Source organism: Puma concolor, chromosome F2, assembly GCF_028749965.1.
Source record: "Puma concolor isolate L17-30 chromosome F2, mPumCon1.1.hap2, whole genome shotgun sequence".
Lineage (NCBI taxonomy): Eukaryota > Metazoa > Chordata > Mammalia > Carnivora > Felidae > Puma > Puma concolor.
The window spans coordinates 10,782,309-10,800,563 of record NC_141684.1 but is presented as its reverse complement, the minus strand read 5'-3'; the positions used below and the strand labels follow the sequence as shown (position 1 = coordinate 10,800,563).

The window sequence follows — 18,255 nt, the reverse complement described above, 5'->3', positions numbered from 1 at the left end:
AATAAACAGAGGCCATTGGATCATTTGGGAGGAGCAGTGGGATCACAGTAACTACAGTGATTAGAATCCAGTTCCCCAAAGACAGATGTCTTAAGATTCAGCTTCTAGATGGAAAATTCCCCTAACAGGTTTGTACAGGACATGCGCTCAGTCTGTCCCAGTCTATTCCTGAATTGGATAAGAGCCCTCCCCATGCCGTTTTTGGTGGGGGTCACAAAGGGCAGAGACCCCTTCACTTTTACATAGGAGAATTATTACAACATGACCCTCGTGTGGGCAGAAGTCAGGCCCGGGGGCCAAAGTTTGAATTCAATATAAATCAGTTAACCAGACATTAATCAGAAGATCTTTTATTCCAGCCATTGTGCTGGATAAATGCCAGAGAACCAGATGAATTAGAAAGAGCAGACATCTTTAAGTAGCCCTTATTGGCTGTAGAGGACAGAGGGAAACACAGACTAGTCCGTGGCATCAGGTGCGACAGGCTCTATAGCAGAGTTAACTTTAAGGAAGGCTGGAAGCCTGCAAAGCTGCAAAAAGCATTTCCACTCAACTTGGAAAGAAGAAACCAAGCCTCGTGGAGTAAGGATCCCAGAATTGTCTGGGTGGAGAGGTTAGGAGGGAGGTGGGCTTTCCAGGCTGAGAGAACCGAACAGCACAGGACAGTCGAACAGCAGTTCTGGGAGATGATGGTCGGTCATCCAGTATTGTGAGAGTGGAGAATCTGGGAGAGAGGATGGGGGCAGGAAGGTGGGCCATGTGTGGGGGTTCGGATTTTGTCTTGGAGGGAACATGGCCACTGAAGGGTTTTCCCGCAGAGAGAAGAGTGACATCAATGGCATTATCATCATAGCATCGTCTTTCTTATGGCTTGAGTACACCCTCTGCCTTGGGCTAAGAACTGTTCCTCCTTAATCCGCACCACAACTCTTGGAAGAAGGCAGAAGCATCATGCTCATCTCATACCCACAAAATCAAGGTCTCTAGGAGGAATAGTGTACCTACGTTTCCATAGCCAGGAAGCACAGAAAGTAGGACTGGAATCCAGATCTTCCAGACATTGAAGGTTTGGCTCTAAAGCACTAGCCTATCCAGGCTTCTGAACCAGACCAGGCTTTTGGAAAGGAGAACAGATTGGAGAAACAGAAGCTGGAGACCAAAAGATCCAGAGATGTTTAGTATGCGCCATGCAGGTGACGACTGGAGATAAAAATTACCTTTTATTTGTTTCTTTTTAAAGTTTACTTATTTACTTGAGAGAGAGGGGGAGAGTATGTGTGAGAGACATAGGGCAGAGAGAGAGAGAGAGAGAGAGAGAGAGAGTCCCAGGCAGGCCCCACACTGTCAGTGCACAGCCTAACGTGGGGCTCAATCTCACAAAGTGTGAGATCATGACCTGAGCCGAAATCGAGTCGGCTGCTTAACCAACTGAGCCACCCAGGTGCCCCCAAATTAATTTTTTTTAAAAGGCGATGCCCTTGCCTGACCAAAGGAAAAAATCAATATGTGCTCAACCTCTTGATATCAATCATCTAAATGAAACATGTCAACATTCGGACCCATTCGGTACCTTCTGTCTGGCATTGTGCCAGCCGCCATGGGAGGGAAAGGTGGTAAGAGCCGCCTTCAAGAAGTTTTGTTAAAAATCTCGGTTGTAGAGACTTTGAGCACAAAGTGTTAACATTTGCTCGTCTCTCCTGCCTGCTTGTTCTTGACCATGGAACCACCCATGCAACCTCAGGTTATCCAAGGACAGAGCCTCTTTTTCCCCTGACCTCAGGCATCATCATGCCATGGGACCCGCCAAGCAAGCGACGGCAGGGTTCGTGTACCGTTTATTCTCTAGCTGATGCTAGGCAATTTTTCTCTGGAAAAATTATTGGAAACCACTATCAACCATTGACAATTTCAGTCACTTTATAACCGTATACTCCATGCTGGTTTTCAGGCACTGCTAGGTGGGCCGTATGGACGAATGAGCCACGGGTGAGTTTTAAGGAGCTCCCAGATACCCTACCAAACAGGCATGCAATGATCAAGGTCAAGTGTGGCATGGTGTAATAAAGATGTGCAGTAGACCTTCTTCATTTTGGTATGCATAGCACATAGTTAACACTCAATAAATATATATTGAATGTCAAAGTGAGTGGAATAGTTTGCCATTGAAGGAAGTACATAACTTTGCTAGGGGCTGTCAGAGAAAACCTACGTCCCCATGTTGCTGTCCTTCATTGCATCATATGCATCACATCATCAGTATCTTTGCTAATTCTTTCTCCCCCCTCTTCCAATAATGAAAGTTCTACTCATCCTCCAGGCCCAATCCAGAGGACAGACGGAGACTTATTTGTCTCTGTAACCCCACCATGAGTGGATGAACGGATGGACGAGTGCGTAAGTGAATAATGGGCGTAGGTCATCATGGAGTGCTTCTAATTGTCCGAACAACCTGCGTCCTCCCTTCTTTTAGGTTGTTTGTGTTGATGGACCCTTACGTGGCACTCTTCACTGCTTCTCCGCCGAGCTAAATCCTACTCACAGGTCAACTCAGGCACCGTGTCTTGTAGGTAGCCTTCCATCAGCTTGTTTCTAGGTTTGGCCCATACATTAATGCCATAGGCATTTGTAGAGCTACCCCTTTCCAAATCCAGCAAACTCTGTAAGACCAGGAACCAGCTGCTAGTCACTGTTATGTTCCCAATGTTCAGCAAAGTTCGTGGCACATAACAGATCCTCAATAAATGAATTAATTCGTGATTGAACAAATTAAGTCATTTGACGATTTCCTTTGTATCCTACCATGGGATAAAGCCAGTTCTCGAAGAATCCCACAGAGCTTGAACATTTCTGTGGAATAAGGCCCCTTGATTCTGCATTTGTAAGTGCAAAAAAATGAAATTTAGTCTCCTTTGGGGATCACTTCCCAAGGAAAAAGGATCTGCTGTCACTGAGGCTCTTTCAGGGTCTGCTTTGCAGGGTATAGAATTTCTAACAGTTACGGTATTGCGATTAGCTCTGATAAGAGGTAAATGGGGTTGGATTCGTTAATGACACAAGATATTTTAACAGATATGGAGCCTAATGTTGCTATGAACGTGAGGCAAACCACGATCCTGATTTCCTTCCCAATGAGTAACTTACACTTGGGGTTTCAACGGAGACGAGCCAATCCACAATATGTTCTCACAGGAGTCCCTCCCGGGATTGAGCTACGCTGGCTGACTCATGCATCATTATGCACCATCATGCAAACTCCTCACTGAGCTGCAAGGGCACGACACACGGTACTTCTCATTAAGCTGCCTCTTCGGGAAGAGTGTTAACAGTCCCATGCCACAGATGGAACAACCAAAGCTCCGAGCTTGCTGGGGCTCACTAAGATAGTTAAGTCATTCAGCAAAGATGTCCAATCCTGAAGAGTCTCATTTCAAAGGCTTCTCTGCCTCTCTACCACCGGGGAAGTTCTCAGGGATAATGGGGACCTGAAGCAGAGACCAGATGGAAAGTAATTTTATCACCGAGTGAAACAGAGTCAGCTCCCTTAGCTACTACCACGGGGGGGAAGGGAATGGTCAATATACCGGAAACACGTTATCATAGTTGTGAGGCCAGGGCTACACCAAACCTACAGCGTAGTTTGCTGCATATTTAGAACGAAGAGTATTCCACCGAAAGACAGTCTTTTCTTATAAAGAGGCCGACTTATAATTTTGTATTGATGCATACACATGATCTCACTTGAGGCGAACATAAAGCTGGAAAGGAAGCCATTTGCTCATGTTTGGACGAGGAACAAAGACAAGAACTCACTGGCTCCAGTGGCCCAACCAGGTGTTAGGAGAGCTAATCCATGAACTCTAGTCACTGCTCCCTATCTTCCAGCTGTCACGGGTTCTCGCCTCTGTATACTGTTCTTTCCTTCGTCCTTCCACCAGCTTAAAAAACATACAGATTATGAAAGACAAAGGAAGGTCCCTCTGCCACGTGACATGACTAGATGACAGTGACTCCAGGGCACTCAACCTGAAGGAGGGGAGACGGAAGAAAAGTCTTAGGGGTATGATAAAGCCGCCCTTTCCAGTGCCTCCCATACTTTGTAAACATTAAACAAAAGCCTGAGCTTCCCAGACAACTCACCCACAACTGCAGCTCTGGTCGCAAGAGAACACCAACAACAGTCGAATAAATTATTAATACGACAGCATTCTCTGAATTGGCTCGTGTCCCACGGAAAGAGTGACGGGCCAGTCTGGCGGGTGCTCTGTTTTGCAGAGGAACACAACATATCGTCCCGGAAGATACCCGTGTTTATTGTACAAGGTTGATTTCAAGCTATTTTTCTGGATTATTTTATAAGGACATTCAGGACCGCTATAGTCAATCTATTAGGAAGTTGCATGACGGCTCTAGACATTAATTTGAGAAACTGGATTCTGATATTCCGCGTCCTATGAAGTCCACGGAGGGCCTGGAAATTTGGTAGTTTCCTCTGTGCCCCTGGCAATGGCATGTGGCAGTGGGACTTGAGTTTGGGGCAGTTGCACCTGCCTACCTGCCTCACTGAAGGTCGCCCAGACGTGGCTCCCGTCACTTCAGAGATCCATGTTTTTACTGATGATCTGACCAAATTAAGATGAAGAAAATGTGGTGCTTTTTGGGGGCAGCTACTCTCTTTATAATTTCTCAAACTATTATCACGTAAAGCTTAATATAACATGTGCGTATCCACAGACGTAACATTTCTGAAAGAGAGCCTAAGACGATAGAACTGATACATCTGTTGCACCCAGAACTCCCAAGAGCAAATAAACTTAGATTATATGCTGGTTCTATAACCAATTTTCCACACATTCCTGTTATTTCTCTTTGAAAACGGCTTTCAGAGGCAAAGATGTGCACGAATTTTGAAGAGGGTATGAATAATTTTCCCGGGGCAAATCTTTATTTTTTGAAAGCTAATTCATCCGGCGGGATATATGTATATTCAAAGCCAATATATATTTGAATTATATAATTCAACGCCAAAACTACTTTTTAAATCCTTATAACATCCACCCAATCAGGAGGTCTACGAAACTGAATTTCAGTCTCTTCAAACTGGAAACTCATGGCCCCGAACCCAACCCCACCTGCTTTCCCTACTGCATCCCCTGGCCTGGGACCGCCATCATGTTCCACGAGATATACTGTGTTCGGTAATCTCTTCTGAAAATCAGGACGAGGCGTCAGGACCTACACATACACGAGATTCTTCCATAAGCTTACTACAATTTGAATCGGTACGTCAGGAAAACATTTACTTGAAATAACCATTCACAGTTTCAAGACAGGAGGATCAAAAATGAGAATGTTCGTGGTTTTTAGGACCCACGGCCTCGTTCACAAACACAGATGTCAGTCCACGTGTCAGAAAAGCACTCTGGGACAAATCGCTTTATTTCTCGTAGACGGCCTTTAATTGAAGGTGGGAAACAAAACCAGACGTGCTTTGAGCTAGAAGTCGAACATAACTACTTTGGACCCTGGAATCCTGGACGCAGACTTTAAGAGAACGCTCGAAGTCAAGATTTGTTTGGGGAGGAAAAAAAGAAAAAAAGCTCCATGGATCTCAGACTGGCTGGGGATACCCAACGCCAGGCCCTTCCATTTGGTACCTGTCTTTGGTTTTCCGTCTCCAGGCGCAGCCTGGCCTCCACACACCTCCGTGTCTCCAGGAAGGCTTGGCGCTGGGCCCGGTCTGACAGGTAACTGATGAAGGTTCCAGCCGTGTTCATACACATGAACAGCACTGCCTGGGCCATCACCTAAAACACATTTGCAAACAGAGGCCGGTCAGATGGTTAAAACAACAGCTGTGTGGAGACAAAGAGGAAAACATAAAGAAAGGCTCCCAAGGTAAACCTTAAGGTACTCATGTAAAGTATGAGGCTAACAGAACCATATCCTTCATTCAGGCCTTGGGTGGAACAGTGCCTCGGAGAGGCCGCCCTCGAACTTTCTATTCAACTCTAAAGCTTCTCCCGCTGCAAGTCTGGATTTGGGCCTGAATTGGAAACTTAAGGTAAGATGAGGGGGGGCTTCTCTCTTCCTCACTCTGCCTCACTTCCTCTTCACTAGCGGAAGTGGGTCGTTAGCCATTCAGAGGATTGGAGAAGCAGGTCGGAAGAAGGGAAAGAGACGAATAAGAAACAGGAGAGGTTAGTAGTTGGACGGCGCTCTCCTGTTTTGCCTTTGTACTGTCTGGTAACATCCAAGTCCTGTGGCTTCTAACTCAAAAAAAGATATCATAATTGAATGGATAAAGAAGACGTGGTTTATACATACAATGGAAATCTACTTGGCAATGAGAAAGAATGAAATTCTGCCATTTGCGGCAACGTGGATGGAGCTGGAGGGTATTATGCCAAGTGAAATAAGTCAGTCAATCATATGTTTTCACTCATGTGGATCTTGAGAAACTTAACAGAAGACCGTGGGGGAGGGGAAGGAAAAAAAAGTTACAAACAGAGAGGGAGGGAGGCAAACCATAAGAGTCTCTTAAATACAGAGAACGAACTGAGGGTTGATGGGGGCAGGGGGGTGGTGCGTGGGGGAGAGGGGAAAGTAGGTGATGGGCACTGAGGAGGGCACTTGTTGGATGAGCACTGATGTGGTATGGAAACCAAATTGACAATAAATTATATTTAAAAAGATATCATATTCATTAACTGCTTTTAATCCCCGTGGCTATTATCCTATCCCTACACACCAAAGTCTCCTGGCTGGACCTTCACATTAGGCTTCTAACTTGCACATTTTCCCCTTTCAAACTACTCTCCAGTGAAGAAAAGCAGGAAGATTCTGGAAAGGAGTCAATACTTGGAAGAAAGAAATAGCCAAGTGTGGATTTTTTTACTTTTATGGCTTTAGCCTGAGGCAAGTCACGGATGGCACCTTGTAGGGTAGCAAAAACTCAAACAGAAAACCCAGGTGGCCTGAAAAAGCAAAGATCAGAGTTCAGACAACTATAGCTGCTAGGAAATGAGGGGCAAATCCCCCAAAGAAGGGAACCAGTGAGGGGGAAGCTTAAATTCTTATATAAAATCTTCTCTGAACCACATATCCACAGGGAAGACAGCAAGTGATCAAGCTGATGGTAAAAGAATTTAACTGAGATTTGAATTGCCCTCCAAAAGACCAATATTGTCATTTCATTTGCACCAAGTTAATCACTTGCTGAAACAAAACAAAACAAAACAAAAAAGCATTATTTCCCAAAGAATGCAAGAGAATCTACAATCTTAAACACATAGCCATCACAGTGTCCTAAACACAATGCAAAATTATGTGATATAGGAATAGACACGAAAATGTGACTCACTCTAAAGAGAAAAAAAAAGGAACCGAGATGTATTCTGATGCCCCCCCCACCCATGTTGGAATTAGCAGATAAAAATTCTAGTAGCTTTTACGGCTTTTGTCAATGATGTAAAGGTAAGCATGCTAGCAATGAATGCAAAACCAACTCTTGGCAGAGAAGTAGAAACCACACACACACACACACACACACACACACACACACACAAATGAAAATTCCAGAAGTGGAAAACACAACATTTCAAAACAAAACCATCACTGGAGGATTTTAACAGCATAATGTAGGTGACAGAAGAAAAAAAAAAACCCACTAAACTTAAAGATAAATCAATAAACCAAGAATAATCTGGGAAACAGAGGAAAATGTCATAGACAGGGGACACGCTCTCCAGTTACAATAAAGATTTTTCAGGGTAGATAAAAAGAAATACATTTCCAAAACACATTGAAACAAAAAGTTTGAAGGCCAAAACAGAATACAGCGGGTTTTACTGTGTAAACAAAATGAAAGAGAACTGAAGGGAGACAACATTACGAGCGTTAAAAATCACGAGATAATGGTAAGAGCTTTAATTTACCAGAAAGATACGAAAATTATGAACTTGAGCACATGTAACGACATAGTTCAGAACACACAATGCCAAGTATGAGAGAAGTCTGTGACATTATTTACAAGTCTACCATCACGCTGGTATATTTTTTACATAATGATCAGCAGTTAACAAACCAAGCAGTTAAAAATCAGCAAGAGGGGCAACTGGGTGGCTCAGCCAGTTAACCATCCGGCTCTTGGTTTTGGCTCAGGTCACGATCTCACGGTGGCGAGACGGAGATCTCACGTCGGGCTCAGTGCTAAGTGCGGAGCCTGCTTAACAAAAAGTTTGAAGGCCAAAACAGAACTAAGACAGACACTCTGAATAGCTCATACAACTAACAAACGTGAAATGAACACTATGCAGCAACTAGATGGTACAAATTCTATTTAGGTACATATTGAATAATTATAAATAGGACTGTGTGATAAAACCTGAAGGTAGCTTCAACAAATTTCAACCAACTAGTATCATATAACCATAGTCACTAACTACAATAAAGTCAATTTACAAAGAAATTTTAACAGATAATTAAGACAACATCATGTGTTTGGAAATTAAAAATATTTCTAAATAACTCACGGATCTAGAAATATATTATAATGGAAAATACGCATAATGGGGCACCTGGGTGGCTCAGTTGGTTAAGTGGCCAACTTCAGCTCAGGTCATGATCTCGCAGTCCATGAGTTCGAGCCCTGCGTGGGGCTCTGTGCGGACAGCTCAGAGCCTGGAGCCTGCTTCGGATTCTGCGTCTCCCTCTCTCTCTGCCCCTCCCCTGCTCACACTCTGTCTCTCTCAAAAATAAATAAACATTAAAAAAATTTTAAAGAAAATATGCATAGCTGATGAATAATGAAAATACTACTGAACAGGGGCGCCTGGGTGGCGCAGTCGGTTAAGCGTCCGACTTCAGCCAGGTCATGATCTCGCGGTCCGTGAGTTCGAGCCCCGCGTCAGGCTCTGGGCTGATGGCTCGGAGCCTGGAGCCTGTTTCCGATTCTGTGTCTCCCTCTCTCTCTGCCCCTCCCCCGTTCATGCTCTGTCTCTCTCTGTCCCAAAAATAAAATAAAAAACGTTGAAAAAAAAATTTAAGAAAATACTACTGAACAAAATTTAGTAGACCTCACAGAGGAATGTATAGTAATTAACGCTTTATTCTTAAAAACGCTGAAAGTTCCTGTGCTAGCCATTCAATTTAAGGATTTAGCAAAAAACGAAAAAGAAAAACCCAAAGTAGGTGGAAGGAAAAAAATAATAAAATAGGTGCAGAAATAAATAAAAAACAAATATACACTAAAGAGGGTCAGTGAAGTCAAAAGCTCATTTTCCAAAAACACTAGCAACCAGTAAGAATTCTTACAAGCTTAATTTAAAAAAAGAGACAAGGTCCAAACAAGCAATGTTAAGGATAGGAAATGGGACAAAGACATTGCAGAAATTAATAGGTCATAAAAATGTTATGAAATTTAATGCTAGAAAAAATCTGCAATGACACTGATGTACTTTTCAAAATACATCTTTACCAGAACTGACTCGAGAAACAAGGAGAAAAAAAATCAATAAATGGGACCATAATTAAAAATCTTTTCAGGGGTGCCTGGGTGGCTCAGTCGGTTGAGCGTCCGACTGCGGCTCAGGTCACGATCTCACTGTCCGTGGGTTCGAGCCCCGCGTCGGGCTCTGTGCTGACAGCGCAGAGCCTGGAGCCTGTTTCAGATTCTGTGTCTCCCTCTCTCTCTGACCCTCCCCCGTTCATGCTCTGTCTCTCTCTGTCTCAAAAATAAATAAACGTTAAAAAAATTTTTAAAAAATATTTTCATAAGGAAAGCAATGGGTCCAGATGCCTCTAATGGGGCACTTTACAAATAACTGCAGAAGAAAGAATTTAAGTATTTCATAATCTCTTCCAAAGACAGGAAAATTGCAAACACCCCCCAACTCAGTTTATACGACTGGCAAAGCCAGATACCAAAACCAATATGGTTCACGGATGAAGGTAAGTGACTGGTGAAACTCACTCGTGAACGTGGAAGGAGATACCTACACGCAGTATCAGCAAATCAAATCCATCAAGAGATGGAAAAAATAATTTAAGTTGACTACATGGAATTTTCCTCAGGAATCTGATGACAGTTTAACATTATCAACTCAATTAATGCAATTCACATTTACAGCTTTTCAAAAACATATAATCAGGGGCATCTGGGTGGCTCAGTAAGTTAAGCATCTGATTCTTGATCTCAGCTCAGGTCTTGATCTCAGCTCAGGTCTTGATCTCAGGGTTGTGAGTTCAAGCCCTGCGCTGGGCTCCATGCTGGGCGTGAAGCCCACTTAACAAAAAGCAAACATATACTCATTCCCCTGAAATGAAACGGTGCTGATAAAATTCAGTATCTTTTCATTAAAAAAAAAACAAAAACAAAAACAACCCTGAGATTAAAAATAATCTTTCATTTTTGATAAGTTTATTTCTTTACTTTTGAGAAAGAGAGGGAGAGAGAGAGAAAGAGAGACAGCACGAGCAGGGGAAGGGCAGACAGAGGGAGAGAGACAGAATCCCAAGCAGGCGCCACGCTGTCAGCACAGAGCCTGCCGTGGGGCTTGATCTCACAAACCGTGAGGTTGCAACCTGAGCTGAAATGAAGAGTCGCACGTTTAACCCACTGAGCCACCCAGGCGCCCTTCGTTATCATTTTTATATGCACGGTCTCCTTCAGTGAGGCCGTGGATAGTTCTGGGGACAGAAACTGAAGCCTGGGTTTATAATTTCTAGGTTGTACATTTTGTACGTGTGCGTGCAGTACCTATCCGAGCACATGGATTTTTAAATTGCTAGACTGATAAATTTATTGCTTCAAAAAAGGAAAAAGGCCAAGTCCTCACCATGGCAATAATGCCTGCTTGATCGTCTTCAAGTTCATTTCACACCATCTCTCCCCTTACTCACTTTGTTCCAGCCAATCTGGTTTCACTTCTGTTCTTCTGATAGGCCTGCCCCACCTGGGAGCCAACGTTAATGCTGTTCCCCGTGCCGGAGACACCATCCCCCACATTCCTTGCCTTGCTGCCTCCTCTTGTTCATAAAGAGACTGGACTTCGTGGTAGTTTTTTTCAGGGAGGTGCTCCCTCATCACTACATCAAAGTGGGATTTTCCTGCTTTGCTTACCCTTGCACACTGTGCACTTAGCACACACTGCAATTGTACCTGAATGTGCGTGGTGGGTTGGTTGATGCCTATTTGTCACGTTGGATTATTAGCTCTACTGATGTGAGGATGACGCTCATTTGAGCCACTGACACCTAGTACAGTGTACACCTAGTACCTAGCACAGTGACTAGTAACTGCTCAGCAACCAGTAAGCACTACATATTTGCTGAATGAATAAATAGCTTTCCTATGTCCCACTAATCATCATTTACAAGATATGATGAAACCTATCTTATTCACAGTAGTAACAATAATGTAAAACACCAAAGAGCATCCTTGACAACAACGAAAGCAAATGTGAGAGCTGGAAAACAACAGCAACAACAACAACAAGAAAAACTAAAGTATGCAATGTTACAGAGGATAAAGGAGGGAGGCATTTCCGGTAAAGGGATGCTCACTGCTGTTAACGATGGAAATACTGCCTGAATTGCTTTACAGATTCAATATTTTACTCCCAAGTGGAAGCCAATTTAAAAGTATATCTGAAAGAACAGAGAAGTTAGAATACAAATGGGATTTGGGAGGGAGGAGCCGCGGGGGGCTTGCCCAGCCAAAAGGTAACAGGCATCATCACGCTACAGTAAGTAACATTCTGTAGCAGTAGAGAAAATCCCAACTGAAAAATTAGTGGAATAGAAATGGAGTACACTAGGGGCCCCTGGGTGGCCCAGTCGGTTGAGCGTCCGACTTCAGCTCAGGTCATGATCTCGCGGTTCATGAGTTCGAGCCCCATATCGGGCTCTGTGCTGACAGCTCAGAGCTCGGAGCTTGGAGCCTGCTGCGGATTCTGTGTCTCCTTCTCTCTCTGCCCCTCCCTCTCTCTCTCTCTCTCTCTCTCTCTGCCTCTCAAAAATAAAGAAAACTAATAAAAAAATTGACAAGAGAAAAAAAGAGACAAGAGAAAAGACAATGAGTTTTTATGATGATACGTATGGCTCAACAATCACGAAAAAATAATCGTGAGTAAAAGGATTCGATGACTACTGGTCAGCTGCTGGGGAAAAAAGATTCATGGTCACCCATGCTAAATGTACCCATGTTGAGGCCAGTGGATTCAAGAGTTACATGTAGAAAATGAGACTACAGGGGCGCCTGGGTGGCGCAGTCGGTTAAGCGTCCGACTTCAGCCAGGTCGCGATCTCACGGTCCGTGGGTTCGAGCCCCGCGTCAGGCTCTGGGCTGACGGCTCGGAGCCTGGAGCCTGTTTCCGATTCTGTGTCTCCCTCTCTCTCTGCCCCTCCCCCGTTCATGCTCTGTCTCTCTCTGTCCCAAAAATAAATAAACGTTGAAAATGAGACTACAAAAAAGGAAAAGGGGGATATTGCTCTCATCTCTTACGCACAAAAGCATGACCGAAATCCCAAAGATAACTGGTTTTGTGTTTTGTTTTTAGGACTCTCTATGACCAATGTGGGGCTCGAGCTCACGACCCTGATATCAAGAGTCACATGCTCTTCCTTCCAATGGAGCCAGCCAGACTCTCCGAGATAGTTTTTGGGGTTTTTTGGTTTTTTTAATTGAAACAATCTAACCACTGCTGGAGCGGAAAGCAAATTGGCAACACGTGGCAAAACTTTACTCTTATCTTTTGGCCTTCTAACCTAACTTGTCGTTACCTATTTTAAGGAAGTAATCAGGTACAAGGCCAGAAACTTCTGGTAAGGGATGCTCACCGCAGCGTTCTTTATGGGGAGAAAAAGGAAACTGCATATTTTTAGCAGCAGGGGAAACGGCTAAATGAATTGGGCTGTGCACATGCGAAAGAACGTAAAATCACATGAAAATATTTAGCGGCACGAGCCAACCTGTACGGTACACTAAGTAAAATGTAAGTTTAATTCGAAACTTTTAAGATTTAATTTAAACTAACTTTATGTTTTAAAAGCTTTCATTTAAAACTCTCCAGTGTAAAGCTGTGTTTAAAAAAAACGGGGCGCCTGGGTGCTCAGCTGGCTAAGCATCCAACTTCGGCTCAGGTCATGATCTCGCGGTCCATGAGTTCGAGCCCCGCGTCGGGCTCTGTGCTGACAGCTCGGAGCCTGGAGCCTGCTCTGGATTCCGTGTCTCCCTCTCTCTCTGCCTCTCCCCTGCCCCTCTAGTACAGCAGGTCCACGGGCGGGACTAAGGGAATCTCTGCTTCATAAGCATGGCCGGAATATCACATAGAACACTACCTTTGGGCCTCCTTTCTCTAGATCCACAGCCTTACTGAATTCTGAATGCCCAGAGGGCGGACACCGTGTCCCTCCATCTCTTCCACGGGGCCTGGGGTCCTAGTGCTCAGCAAACACCCGTCCAGCCCAACTGAGCAAAAAACGTGGCACAGCCACATGAGCAAATCCCAATCACCCACCACTTTGGTCCAGTTTTGTAATCACCGGAAATGGGGAGATTGTCACTGAGATAGGAAGCCCTCCACGAACTTCTCCAGAACAGGATGAGTCCCTCCCCACCTCCCCCCCCCCAACTCCTCCCTCCACCCCTGCCATTGGAAAGGGTTCTCTCTGTTGGACCCGTGGCCTCCCTCCCCGCCAGGGTGGTGACCGCACTGGGGGCGCTGCTGTGTGAGGCCAGGGGGCTCAGAGCTGGAAAGGCTCACAGAGTCGGCTTCCCTATTTGATGCAGGATGTGCATGCTGTCCCTGCAGAAAAAAACCACTGCTACTTGCCACCAGGTGGCCAGACCGGAGGTGGGGGAGAGGACCGGCTCCTTGGGGCCTCCCAATCGCAGTGTGATTTCTGGTGTCACGGAAGGATGCGACGCGTTTTGTCCGCGGCTCGCTTTGTGCAGGAAACATCGCCCGGTCTGCAGCCTGAGCTGTCAGCGACTAGAGGAGGCCTGCTTTGCTAAGAGCAGGGGAAACACCCTCCTTCCCCGTGTTCCTGGGTCTCCAGGAGCATCCACTCGAGTGCTATCGCGTGTGGAAAGGCCAGATCTGCGAAAGTGATTCTGTGCCTGGAGACAGTTTTATTTTCTTAACTGAGAAAGAAAATAAAGGAGAGATGTGTCGCGATCCAATCACGACTGATTTGCATTCGGATACTTTCTCACGTTGTACTGGAAACCAGCAACTTGAAAGGTGATACCCTTAAGCTCAACTTATATGAAATTCTGAAAACTAAGTTTTATAGGACGTCCGCCTTGCTTTGACCTTAGCACCAAAGTTTCATCATAAGCTTTGGAGGATATGCAGACTGAAACTGGGAAGTACAAGATAGCAAGTATAACTTACTTTTTTGGGTTCATATTAAGTGCAAGGTATCTTACTAAGTAATTTTCACATATGTTCTCAAATAATCTCAACGGAGAAGGAACTATTATTATATCTATGTGAGGAGGCTGGAGTTCAGAGACGTTAAGGAACTTGTCTAAGGTTAAACAGCCATCACGGTGGTAGGACACAGAATTAAAGGCAGGAAGTCTGACTTTGCAGGATCCGGACAAGCGTTGGCCAGGACCTGAAGGAGACCTTTGATATTCAGAAGAAATGGCGCCCTTTCCGGAGACTGGGGTATAATTTAGCAAATAAATACCGCACAACGCCTGAGGCACGCTGAGTGTTTTGCCACATAATGGGCGTAGGTGAAAGATGTGGGTAAAGGCCTCATGTCTGCAGGTGAATGAATAAACCTGGCGGGAGAGGGCTTGGCATCATTTTCTAACAGATACCTAGCATTTATTGAGCACTTGGTATGTGACAGAAATCCTTCCAAGGGCCTGGCAGGTTTTAATTCATTTAGCTCTCGCTCACAAGAGCCCAGCACGGTAGGCGCTGTTCACTAATCTGCTGGAGATAACAGAGGAAGCTAGCGGTAGGGCTGGGGTTGAACCCTGGTCCCTGGAATCGGAGCCTCAAGTCTGAACCACCGGGCCCTCCAACCTCAGCCCTGGGCCCTCTGCTGTGCCAACACAACGAAACCTGAGCCACAAATGCAGACTCAGCACATGCATGGCAGAGGGTAGGATCTGGCCATTTCCGTGGCTCCGTTGTGGAGCCCGGTGAAGGGGAAGGAGCCCTGGGGGAGCCGTGTGTGTATGTGTGTGTGTGTGTGTGTGTGTGTGTGTGTGTGTGCGTGCTGTCCAGCAGGCTTGTTCTAGTAAGGTCCAGAAGACATTGAAGTAGTTCCAGGAAATCAAAGAGAATCACCCAGGGGGGGGACATGGCCTTTGGACACACCTTGAAAACGGTTACTTACGTCAAGTCAGAGATTCACGGGGCATTTGACTGTGAACAGACTCCTGTCCCAGCCGGTGCCCGCGTGTCCTTCTCTTTTTTCCTCACAAAGTGTTCCCAGCCGCATCAATTGCCTTCGTCCGTAAATGTCAAAACTAAGGCCCCCGAGAGTAGCTTGCCAAAGGCAAACAGCTTAGGTGACTCAGGAACCCCGAGTAACAGCAGGCTCCTTGACCCCCCAACGCCTGTGCTCTTGGCCAGCTGTGGTGTGCTTGCTAGCGTCCCACTGACGACTGGAGAAAACGTCCCCGTGCGTGGGCCTCTGTGCTCGAGGACTCAGGCCTGTCCTCATGGGGCCCACGCCTGAGCGCTGATGGCTGCCCACTGGGCACACGGGGAGGACGCAGAAGCCGGAAGCATGGACACAGGGACGAATGAGAAGAACCGTGCCTGGAGGCTGGGATCCTCTCTCCAACCCCCAGATGCGTTTAGCTTCTGTGGAGGGGGGACCCTGACAAAGTGAGCGGGGCAGCCAGCCCGAGCTGCTGTAACCAGAGACCTGGGTTCGCATCCCGCACCTTCACTACTTGCGAGGCATATGACCTCAGGCAAGTCGCCTTTTGCCTTTCTGAGCCTCAACTTTCTCATCTGAACAATGGGAATAAAATTTTGCCCCAGAGACGTGATGCATTTGTATGCAGATCTCTATCTACCTATCCATGTACATATAGCATAGATGTATATGTGTATGAAAGTGCCTGGCAGATTAAGAGATAGCCAAGAAATGTTGGTTATATATTTAAATATAAGGCCATCTTTTTTTTCCACATTCTAGTCTATGGTGTAACACCTATTTTTTTTTCCTGAATAAATGATGTCTCACAAATTTTCTGGGGCGCCTAGGTGGCTCAGTCGGTTAAGCGTCCGACTTCAGCTCAGGTCACGATCTCGCGGTCCGTGAGTTCGAGCCCCGCGTCGGGCTCTGGGCTGATGGCTCAGAGCCTGGAGCCTGCTTCCGATTCTGTGTCTCCCTCTCTTTCTGCCCCTTCCCCATTCATGCTCTGTCTCTCTCTGTCTCAAAAATAAATAAATGTTAAAAAAAATTAAAAAAAAAATTTTTAAATCACCATTTACCTGCAGGGTGACCAAAGCAAGCCATTCCCCTCACTAAGGGGTAGATACTCAATAGCCCAGTTTGCTGTGGTGTATAGAGCTTAGCAGTCTAACCCAGTGGCTAAAGATCTGGGGTCCTACTTCCTTGTTAACATGAACTTGGTCCAGTTGGTTAATTTCTCTGGCCCTCGAATTTCCTCACCTGTAAAACAGGAATCTTTCCTACAAATTTCGTTTGGACAACTGACACAAACAATTAGCAATAGGGCTGTAGCATGGTAAATACTCCATGTGTATTGAGTATCGTTGTGGTGATGGCCATTATTGCTGGTCTTTTCTGTCACAGCGGTAACACCAGGTTAAACTCAGTCTGTGAGGGTTCAGTGAAGAATGGCATGGAGGAATGATGAACTGGACGGCCAAACGGAACGGCCAACATCCTCTGCCGGGGTTGTGGGCTCTCCCACAGCTGCTGGCCCATGACCACGCTTCCTGCCTGCCCTTTATAAATAGTACACACTGAATTAGAAAAAGAAATCACCAGGAGTACAGAACGAAGTTTAAAAAAATAACAGAGCCATAAAGCAGTAAACTTAAGGGAATTCTCTAAGAAATAGAGTTTTGAAAAACGAGTCCTGCTGAATCTCTCAGCTCGTGTACAAGAAAACGATCAGACTGATGAAAAACCTACACGAAAAACCTGATTTCAGTGGGGGGTGTCCTGAAAAATTACAAAGCAACGAGGCGACAATGCAATCTTTTCCAAAGACAACAAAAAGAGAGAATTTCGGAAAATGGAAATGAAAAGAATCGCGGAACAGAGAGACGAGATTGTTTTTCATGGATTTAAAAAACTGTGACATTGGGAAGAGGCAAAAATTTAAAAGGCGAAAACGTAAGAAGGGCTGGAGGGGAGGAAAAATAAGTGATCATACCCTTTAAAACCGGACAAGGTACAAAATGACAAAGGGTGTTGTTTCGGAAGTCTGAGAAACGTAGCAGGTGGTGGCCCAAAGTTTAAAGATAAAGCACGTCAACCCAAAGCAGGTAAGACAGAACGTGGTTATAGTCACTAGAGCACCCACTTGATTTGCTTCCTGTGTGAACTAAATGAGTTGATAACAGGCACGACGTTTAAAGCAGAGGGGCGCCTGGGTGGCTCAGTCGGTTGAGCGGCCGACTTCGGCTCAGGTCATGATCTCGCGGTCCGTGGGTTCGAGCCCCGCGTCAGGCTCTGTGCTGACAGCTCAGAGCCTGGAGCCTGTTTCAGATTCTGTGTCCCCCTCTCTCTGACCCTCCCCCGTTCATGGTCTGTCTCTCTCTGTCTCAAAAATAAATAAACGTTAACGTATATTAAAAAAATAAATAAATAAAGCAGAGCCTATGACACAATAGGTGCCTAATACTCTTAATTAGTTAGTGATGTCAGCAGTTGGCATGACAGGCATCAGCTGCCGTTGGTGTGGGTCTGTCCTGACACCTGACACCCTGTGTGGGAATCACATCTAATCGTCTCTCCTCCCCGCCGGACCGGAACGTCTTGCGGGCAAGGACATCATCTGTCCTATTTTTGTAACCGCAGTGTAGAGCTCAGTGGATAGCTCAAAGTGAGTTACACAAAGAAAAGACACCCAGGGGCGCCTGGGCGGCTCAGTCACTTAAGTGTCCGACTTGATTTCGGCTCAGGTCACCATCTTCCGGCTCGTGGGTTCGAGCCCCGCATCGGGCTCTGCGGCGGCCGCGCAGAGCCTGCTTGGGATGCTCTCTCCCCCTCTCTGTCTGTCTCCCTGTCTCTCTCTCTCTC

General features: G+C 45.6%; 1 protein-coding gene across 3 annotated transcripts in view; it reads right to left on the bottom strand.

Moving 5' to 3' along the window:
- ADCY8 (adenylate cyclase 8) overlaps nt 1-18,255 on the bottom strand; it is a 222,656-nt gene that overhangs the window by 166,962 nt on the left and 37,439 nt on the right. For all 3 annotated transcript variants that reach the window (XM_086695517.1, XM_086695518.1, XM_086695516.1), the window contains exon 2: nt 5,655-5,804. In XM_086695517.1, coding sequence (XP_086551643.1) covers nt 5,655-5,804 — 150 coding nt within the window. The remainder of the gene's footprint in view (nt 1-5,654; nt 5,805-18,255) is intronic.